This window comes from Coregonus lavaretus, assembly GCF_964263955.1.
Source record: "Coregonus lavaretus genome assembly, chromosome: 4".
Lineage (NCBI taxonomy): Eukaryota > Metazoa > Chordata > Actinopteri > Salmoniformes > Salmonidae > Coregonus > Coregonus lavaretus.
Genome location: NC_139991.1, coordinates 40,215,420 through 40,225,531, shown reverse-complemented (window position 1 = coordinate 40,225,531; position 10,112 = coordinate 40,215,420). Strand labels below are relative to the sequence as shown.

Below are 10,112 nucleotides of genomic sequence, written 5' to 3'. Positions count from 1 at the left end.
GTGTTGTTCTAGCTGAGAGTAGCTGAGCTGGAAAACAAGGGAGACGTTCATGCATGGGGGTAGGATAGCTAGGGTAGGCTGGATGTCATTAGCTGGGAGGGAAGCCCATGTTGTCTGCCAACGGTTAGGGACTTTAAAAGGAGTGCACTTCCGGCCAGAGTCCCTCCACTTAGCTATGGTGGAGACTCATAATAGCCCATGGTTAGTTCTCCCTGTATACTAATCAAGGCTTTAATTCTTTAACCATTACAAAGCAGGACTTCACAGGCACTTTGCAGTTAAACTCAGTCTAATTGCCTCCCATCCAGGCATTTTGGCTGTAATTGAAAATAATGTATCACATTTTCAGTTTAAAAGGGTGTTAAATGTAGCCAACATACTGTACAGCTTTCAACAGAGTTTGTATCTTCAGTTCACATCATTTTGGTGGATTGGCTCTCGTTTCAGATACACATTGTGACAATGAAGGCTGCAATTGTTTTCGTCCTGCTCTTTGCAACGGTCCTCTGTCGCCCAGTGAAACGCTCGTCCAGCAGCAGTTCAGAGAGCTCAGAGGAAGTGGTGAGTGTTCCTCTCATATGAGAACATATATATTGACAGACAGGCAGACGGACAGACAGACGTGTGCTTGGTATCAACTTCAATTCATGTTCATGTTGGCAGGTAAAACCAGCTCCGGTGCTTCGGAAAGCCCCAGCAGAACTCCCCCAGGTTGCATCTGTACAGGTAAGAGCGTGTTCACCTTCTTTCAGGGAACATTACTTTCTATTCTGTATGTGTATTGGCATTGAAATGTATACATTTGTCCTATACCGTTTTTATTGGACTCTTCTTAATGCTGCGGTTTTCTTTTAGAATGTGGGTGCTGGTACAGCATCAGACGAGAGCTCCGACGAAGATGAAACAGAAGTAAAACATCATTCTGTCGTAGCATAAGACGCTAAATCACTCTTACACCTGATAGAGACAACCATATCTGTGCTTTTGATGGATGTTGTTGATGGATGTTGACATGCTGATGGGTCCTGTTTTTCTATTATCCAGGGAGCTGATCCTACATCAGACCCAACAGCGGACAGCACAGCATCAACAGACAGTGCAGACAGTGATGAAAGCAAGGACAGCACAGACAGTGATGTAATACACAATGTATAAAACTATTCATGTGTAGGATATATTGAGTCACATTTTCATTCGTAGATGTACGTGTAGTTATGGCTCCAGTAAGTCTACAGGACCACACAGTCTATAGTTTATAGTTCAATGAAGACGTCTAGCTAATCTCGACAGACAGGAGCGTTCACTAAGCTCTTATTTTAAATTCACATCTTATAAAGGTGACGTAAGACTAAAGATGTTGTTGTGATGTGTTTTCAGGAAACAGAGGAGTCAGAGTCTGGGGAGGCAGACACAACCGCTGCCCCTCCCACCGCTGAGCCCACTGTTGAGCCCACCCTGGCTCCCACCGAGGCCCCCATCTACGACGACGGACGCGGAGACAGCATGGGCTACCCCGGCGACTACAAGAAGTCCATCATCTATGTAGATACCAACAACATCGAGAAGGGACCCTCCACATACAAATCCTATGGAAAGATGGACGAGGGCATGTATGCTGGCAAGAAGGTGTCCGTCTACAACACCGGGCTAGGAAACGAGATTGAGAAGACGCTGAAGGTGTTCAAGGTCCATTTGTCTTTCCTCTGTGTTAGAATTCTCCATCTCAAACTCACAAGCATTATTCCCTTCCATTTAGTTGTAAGAATTGTCTCTAAACATCCTTCCATCACCTCTCTCCAGGCCCTGCAGGTGCATGATTTTATGGAAGAGGACACCAGCACCCCCGAGGTGGAGAGCCAGGGTTTGGATGCCTCCAGCGGGACAGCCCAGGAGCCCAGCCTGCGCCAAGCGCACATCGACAAAGCCAGCCAGGACAGCGGCCCCCATGAGAGCCCCGAGAGCCAGGGAGCTGAGAGCCTGGAGGAGGAAGAGGCAGAGAGTGCCAGCACTAGCGCCAGTGATGCGACAAGTGAGAGCACCAGTAGCGCTAGCAGCAACGGCACCAGCGAGAGCACCAGCGCCAGTGATGAGACTGACAGCAGCAACAGCAGTGAGGAGGCTACAGCCACGCCCGGGGCAGCAGACAGCGACTCAGCCGGGAGCGACGAGAGCCAGGAGAGTGACAGCGACTCGGCTGAGGAGGCGGTCACAGAGGCTGCCATCACTACCGACGCTCCCGTCGTCATCAATGCCTAGTAAAGGCCTGTCTTTCTCATCCTGCTGCTGTCGACAGTGAAGAATGCTACCAGGACCAGGAAGGTGCTCTATGACCCAGCCTTAGGAGGAGAGGTCAGAACAGAGAATAACAAACAGAGGGCCCTTAAGGTCTAATACAGTACGACAATAATACCTGATAAGAGCAATACTAGCCATCTCATCAGGACATAAGGAACAGTCCATTTTGTTCAATTGCACAATTATTTACACTACATGTTGTTTGTCCCATTTTTACTGTAGGTATAATGTTGTATCGTTTCTAAATAAATTCATTTTTTCATAAAAACGCATGGTGGGTCTGTTATTTCACATTGATATACTTTGTTGAATCTACTGAGCAATTAATCTCTGTGTATAGCACTATGCAGAGACTCGTACATTATGAGCTAAATTACAGACTCAGTATTCATAATTGTGTTCACCAGAGAAAGTGACTAGACACACAGTATGATTTATGGCTTTATGATGAGGGCCCTCCTAGACCATACTCCATCACACACCATCATTCAGTTCATTCTGAGCTCAAATATGAACAAAAGGTCCTGTCACAGTCAACGTCTCATTCCTTACACAAATGTCTCATCTGATGAGCTGTTGCCTCAGTCAGGAGGAAGATAGAGTTCAAATGAAGCTATGAACTCTTAGCAGTGTAGTGCAGCAGATAACCACAAGAGAGTGCTGTAGGAGTGGATCACACCACAGTCAAAGTAAAACAAAATCCCAAAGATACACTCAATCCAAGTGTGTAATAATACTCCATTCCAAGAGTGCAAACATACACTAATAATCTATTTAGAGTTATCATACATAACAAAAACTTGATTGCATTACAATAAAAAGTAAAGAGACAAATATTTTCTCAATTCCAATATTCTTCTCTCTCTTTATTGGGTACAAATCAAATCAAATCAAATTTTATTGGTCACATGCGCCGAATACAACAGGTGCAGACATTACAGTGAAATGCTTACTTACAGCCCTTAACCAACAGTGCATTTATTTTTAACAAAAAAAGTAAAAATAAAACAACAACAAAAAAAGTGTTGTGAAAAAAAGAGCAGAAGTAAAATAAAATAACAGTAGGGAGGCTATATATACAGGGGGGTACCGGTGCAGAGTCAATGTGCGGGGGCACCGGCTAGTTGAGGTAGTTGAAGTAATATGTACATGTGGGTAGAGTTAAAGTGATTATGCATAAATAATTAACAGAGTAGCAGCAGCGTAAAAAGGATGGGGTGGGGGGGCCGTGCAAATAGTCCGGGTAGCCATGAATAGCTGTTCAGGAGTCTTATGGCTTGGGGGTAGAAGCTGTTGAGAAGTCTTTTGGACCTAGACTTGGCACTCCGGTACCGCTTGCCGTGCGGTAGCAGAGAGAACAGTCTATGACTAGGGTGGCTGGAGTCTTTGACAATTTTGAGGGCCTTCCTCAAAGGACAACACATGTAAAGACATACTGGATCTTAACACAATCATACAAATAAATCATTATAAAAAGGCAATTGTCTATATCATACCCACTAGATTATGATGCTCAAGTTTTCTGTTTTTTTGTCTTATTTCTTGTTTGTTTCACAATAAAAAATATTTTGCATCTTCAAAGTGGTAAGCATGTTGTGTAAATCAAATCATACAAACCCCCAAAACATCCATTTAAATTCCAGGTTGTAAGGCAGCGAAATAGCAAAAATGCCAAGGGGGGTGAATACTTTCGCAAGCCACTGTATGACAATTGGGTACTTTTTCCACCACTGCTTAAAACCCTGGATAGGAGACCAAAGGCATAGCTGTAGATAAATCAACTGTCCAGTAGGAGGTGCTGCCTAGCCTTACCCATGTTCAATCAATCAATCAATCAATCAATTTTATTTTATATAGCCCTTCGTACATCAGCTAATATCTCGAAGTGCTGTACAGAAACCCAGCCTAAAACCCCAAACAGCTAGTAATGCAGGTGTAGAAGCACGGTGGCTAGGAAAAACTCCCTAGAAAGGCCAAAACCTAGGAAGAAACCTAGAGAGGAACCAGGCTATGAGGGGTGGCCAGTCCTCTTCTGGCTGTGCCGGGTGGAGGTTATAACAGAACCATGCCAAGATGTTCAAAAATGTTCATAAGTGACAAGCATGGTCAAATAATAATCAGGAATAAATCTCAGTTGGCTTTTCATAGCCGATCATTAAGAGTTGAAAACAGCAGGTCTGGGACAGGTAGGGGTTCCATAACCGCAGGCAGAACAGTTGAAACTGGAATAGCAGCAAGGCCAGGCGGACTGGGGACAGCAAGGAGTCACCACGGCCGGTAGTCCCGACGTATGGTCCTAGGGCTCAGGTCTCTCAGTTGGCTTTTCATAGCCGATCATTAAGAGTTGAAAACAGCAGGTCTGGGACAGGTAGGGGTTTCGTAACCGCAGGCAGAACAGTTGAAACTGGAATAGCAGCAAGGCCAGGCGGACTGGGGACAGCAAGGTGTCAGCATGCCCGGTAGTCCTGACGTATGGTCCTAGGGCTCAGGTTCTCAGAGAGAAAGAGAGAACGAGAGAATTAGAGAGAGCATACTTAAATTCACACAGGACACTGGATAAGACAGGAGAAGTACTCCAGGTATAACCAACTAACCCCAGCCCCCCGACACATAAACTACTGCAGCATAAATACTGGAGGCTGAGACAGGAGCGGTCCGGAGACACTGTGGCCCCATCCGAAGAAACCCCCGGACAGGGCCAAACAGGAAGGATATAACCCCACATAATGTTAACTCATACATGAAAATGTATATACAAATATAGTAATTGTCATAGTCTTTCTACAGTATGTTGACTTATAAAAACAATGTGAAAGCTATAAGGAAAACATTTACTTTGTACATAACACTTTTATTATAATATTCATATATTACTCATAATTAATATATTTTGCCTCAAATATGTCATACCATATCTATGTAGGACAGTTGGTCTCCAACAAATAGATCGTGATCTAGCAGTAGCTCACAGCCCACCTATGAGTATCTCACCAATCAATTCTGAAAGTACATGCATTTCTTAATGTGTTCCATCGCAAACTGTCATAAACATAAAGCTCCCGGCTACTATACAATCAAAGCCACGTTGACATTATCCCACCCCTGGTTTGCCACTATTGCCTTAAAAAGCCAAACGTAACACCATATCTGCCAATTCATTTCCTATCTGTCTGTTTGGTGCTCCTGTTTGTCTACCACTCTGTATGTAGCCAGATAGCGATGCTAATGACAACCGTCTGACTCTTATGGGTAGACATGACAGAAAGACTTTCCCAAAAACCTTCTCAGATAAATGTTAACTGCAAAGTAGGCTTACCTGACAGAACTATATCATGCTAATTTGTATCAATTGGGTGGCGATTGTTTTGCAAACTTTGTCATGACATGTGCTGCAGCAGTAGACCGAACAGCAGAAACATTGCTAGACCAACACATTATTTTTCTTCGTCTTCTTCTTCTTCGATGAGGTTTAATGGCGGTTGGCATCCAATAAATGTTGCATTACCGCCACACACTAGACTGGAGTATAACTCCCTTATACTTTGCTTTAAAAAACAACAACAAAAAAACAAAAATCAACAAATACCCTACCATCTAACCCTACTTTCAATTAAAAACCCACCACCCTACTCCACTATTTAAATCTATCTAGTCCTACCTCAAGCCAACAGCTTGAAAGGACGGGACACCACCACTCAACACACCGTGTAACCCTTCCGACGTAAAGTCTCGTACACCCAAATACTTCTCTGCAGCTGCCACCACAACCTCAATTTTCTGTGACTTACATTCCATCCCTGCAGTACAGTTGATAACCATTGCTATAAATGCTAAAAATCTAATCTTACTGAAGCATATATCACTTGTTGGCCTATCCCTCTGTACTGGTACAGATCTTCTACTCACACCACTCCTCTCAGGATCCCTCCACCTTGACCCATCTTCCTCTACATTCTTCACAACTTCTGCACTACTCTAACCCTGGAAACCTGCCTCTGTTGCACCGGACATTTCTGATCCCCAGCCCCATTGGCACCCCTACATTTTAACACATACCACTTCTTTCCCCATTGCTACACATTCCTTTGTCTCATGCCCTTCTGTACACTTCTCACACCTAGGAACCTCCCTCCTACACACTTATGCCACATGCCCATAAGCTTGACACCTGTAACAACGTAATGTATTCGGCACAAAAGCTTGTATGGGATAATTTATACAGTATGTCCTAACATCACTTTGTATGGCAAAGACTCAACATCAAAACTCAAAAGAACAGACAACGACTCGTCTGTGTCACCACTCATGCCATCCTGTCTGCGTCGCACCAAACGACGAGCATCACAAACACCGGGAATCTTTCCCTTCAGTTGGTCAACTTTCACATTTACCGCTACCCCAGTAATCACTCCTTTCAATGGCGCCCTTTTCTTGAGGGCAAAACAATTGACATCTCTTGTCCCCATTCGTTTGACGCGGAGCGCCTGCTGAAACATAAATAATTATCACAAGACCACTTCTGGTTACTTTCACCGATTCCACAGCACCCTACTCTGTTTTCACCCACACTGAAACCACAAATGAATCAGCCAAAAGGCAAGGGTCCACTATTTCAAAATATTTCACTCCTACCGTCACAGACTCATCTTTATCCTGACCAGTGGCGATTTTAGCATGTAAATGTTGGTGGGGCAAACCATTTTTTTTTTTGGGGGGGGGGATGCATGCCAGGAAAGCCACTACACAACACAACACTAAACAATACATTAATTGAACTATAACGGTGACAAACGGTGCCCGCAAACTGTTAGGGCCTACATAAAACTGTCCCAACAGCAGTCCCAACACCTTACCACTGCTACACCTGGCTATCAGTGGAGCCTTGTCTGACAGCGAAACAGTTAATTCAGCCTCATTTACTGCCTTTAAAAAAAAACATAGCTGATATGGCTGACTTGCTTAAACGAATGTGGTTTCTACAGTGGCTTGCGAAATTATTCACCCCCATTGGCATTTTTCATTGTTGCCTTACAACCTGGAATTAAAATAGATTTTTGGGAGGGTTGTATCATTTGATTTACACAACATGCCTACCACTTTGAAGATGCAAAATATTTTTTATTGTGAAACAAACAATAAATAATAAGAAAAAAAAACAGAAAACTTGAGCGTGCATAACTATTCACCCCCCCCAAAGTCAAGACTTTGTAGAGCCACCTTTTGCAGCAATTACAGCTGCAAGTCTCTTGGGGCATGTCTCTCTATTATCTTGGCACATCTAGCCACTCTGATTTTTGCCCATTCTTCAAGGCAAAACTGCTCCAGCTCCTTCAAGTTGGATGGGTTCCACTGGTGTACAGCAATCTTTAAGTCATACCACAAATTGAGGTCTGGGCTTTGACTAGGCCATTCCAAGACATTTAAATGTTTCGCCTTAAACCACTCAAGTGTTGCTTTAGCAGTATGCTTAGGGTCATTGTCCTGCTGGAAGGTGAACCTCCGTCCCAGTCTCAAATCTCTGGAAGACTGAAACAGGTTTCCCTCAAGAATTTCCCTGTATTTAGCGCCATCCATCATTCCTTCATTTCTGACCAGCTTCCCAGTCCCTGCCGATGAAAAACATCCCCACAGCATGATTGTCACGGTTTCGGCCGAGGCTGCTCCTCTTCCTTGTTCGGGCGGACTTCGGCGGTCGTCGTCTCCGGAGTACTAGCTGCCACCGTTCGATGTTTTTTGTTCTTTTGGTTTTGTCTGTGCATAACACCTGTCCCTTATTTGTGTCTTGATTATTCTCCTTATTTAGTTGGTTTGTTTGGGGCAGGTGTTATGCGTGATTGTTATTGTCAGTTTGCCTCCGAGTAGTTCTCTCTCTCGTTTATTTAGTATTTTCGAGAGTTCGCACTGCGTGCGCCTTTTCTTGTTTTTCCGCACTGTGTGTTGTGCGTAATTGTTCGTGCCGCCCGGTTGGGTTGGCGACTCATTTCCCGTGTTGGGTTACATATATCTACTAAAGTCCGTTGAAGAACCTCCTTGTCCCTGCGCTTGATTCCTGCACTACATCCACACTCAACACTCTGACAGAATCACGCATCCTCATGGAATCAGCAGGAGCGACCGCGCCGACCGCCGATCTGGACGAACGGCTTCGTGGTCAGGAGGACCGTATGAACCAGGTGTGTCACGCCCTGGATAGGGTGATGACCACCCTACACCGATGGGAGACCAGCGGGGTGCCCACACCTCCAACCACCGACCCAGCTCCAGCGGTCAGCCCTCCGGGTACATCTCCGGAACCCAGTGGGATTCGGCTCTCGCTCCCGAGGGCGTACGACGGCTCCACCGCCGGGTGTCAAGGGTTCCTGCTGCAGGTGGAGCTCTACCTCGCCACCGTCCACCCGGCGCCCTCGGGACACGAGAGCGTCTCAGCCCTCATCTCCTGTCTCACCGGCAAGGCGTTGGAGTGGGCCAACGCCGAGTGGAGGAGAATGGACGCCGCAACCACGAACTATGCGGAGTTCTCCCGCCGCTTCCGTGCTGTATTCGACCATCCACCAGAGGGGAAGGCGGCGGGGGAGCGTCTGTTCTACCTCCGACAGGGGATGAGGAGCGCACAGGACTTTGCCTTGGAGTTCCGGACCCTAGCGGCTGACGCAGGGTGGAATGAGCGGGCCCATATCGACCATTTCCGCTGCAGCCTCCGGGAGGACGTCCAGCGAGAGTTGGCGTGCAGGGACACGTCGTTGACGTTCGACCAGCTGGTCGACATGGCCATCCGGCTGGATACCCTGCTCGCCACCCGTGGGCGTCCCGGAGGGGGGGGTCTGCCCATTCCACTCTCCAGCACCTCTGAGCCTAGCCCTATGGAGCTCGGAGGTGCTGGCGCTAGGGAACGCAGGAGGAGGAGCCCGAGGGGGCCCGGCCCTTGCACCAACTGTGGTCGTGGAGGGCACACTGCGGCTAGGTGCTGGGGCGGGTCCTCCAGGGGAGGAGATGGCAGGTCTAGCATTGGGGGGTCCCCCCAGGTGAGTAGGCGCCCTGCTTACCCAGAGCTTTCTGTCGCGCACCTAACCTTGCCTGTTTGTTTCCCACAGGTTGCACCTCGTTCCCAGCATAAGGCGCTGGTAGATTCAGGCGCAGCTGGGAATTTTATAGATCGCCAGTTCTGTTTAGAGTTAGGGATTCCCCTCCTTCCTGTTGATAAGCCTTTCCCCGTCCATGCCCTAGATAGCCGTCCGTTAGGGTCTGGGTTGATTAGGGAGGTCACAGCACCACTTCAGATGATGGCGCAGGAGGGTCATGAGGAGAGTATTCAGCTTTATCTGATTGACTCTCCTGCGTATCCGGTGGTGCTGGGTCTTCCCTGGTTGATGACTCATGACCCTATTATTGGGTGGCGAGAGAAAGCTCTTAAAGGGTGGTCTGCTCAATGTGAGGGGCGGTGTCTGGGTGTTTCCATAGGGGCGACCTCGGTGGAGAGTCCGAATCTAATGCCAGCACTGCAGATTCCCCCCGAGTATGAGGATTTGGCACTGGCGTTCAGTAAGACTAGGGCTGCGCAGCTGCCGCCTCATAGACGGGGGGATTGTGCGATAGATCTCCAGTCAGGCGCAGCTCTCCCGCGGAGCCATGTGTATCCCTTGTCTCAAGAGGAGAAAAAATCGATGGAGACGTACATCTCTGAGTCTCTTAGACAGGGGTACATACGGCCCTCCGTTTCACCCGTTTCCTCAAGTTTCTTTTTTGTGAAGAAGAAGGATGGAGGTCTGCGGCCGTGTATTGATTACCGCGGTCTCAATCAGATCACAGTGAAGTACAGC

General features: G+C 46.9%; 1 protein-coding gene across 1 annotated transcript; it reads left to right on the top strand.

Annotated features, from left to right (window-relative positions):
- Positions 1 to 453: 453 nt before the first annotated feature.
- Positions 454 to 2,558, top strand: LOC311127120 (uncharacterized protein). The gene is made up of 6 exons (XM_084158884.1): positions 454 to 561; positions 664 to 726; positions 856 to 909; positions 1,045 to 1,137; positions 1,378 to 1,686; positions 1,801 to 2,558. Exons 1-6 carry the CDS (start codon positions 463 to 465, stop codon positions 2,254 to 2,256), a joined length of 1,074 nt encoding a protein of 357 aa, XP_084015010.1. The 5' UTR covers positions 454 to 462; the 3' UTR covers positions 2,257 to 2,558.
- The last annotated feature ends 7,554 nt before the right edge of the window (positions 2,559 to 10,112 follow it).

Excerpts from the sequence above, each read along its gene's own strand:
- LOC311127120 (XM_084158884.1), top strand. The coding sequence starts at position 463 with ATGAAGGCTGCAATTGTTTTCGTCCTGCTCTTTGCAACGGTCCTCTGT. Across the intron at positions 910-1,044 it reads CCGACGAAGATGAAACAGAA|GGAGCTGATCCTACATCAGA; the intron begins GTAAAACATCAT and ends TCTATTATCCAG. Across the intron at positions 1,138-1,377 it reads AGGACAGCACAGACAGTGAT|GAAACAGAGGAGTCAGAGTC; the intron begins GTAATACACAAT and ends ATGTGTTTTCAG.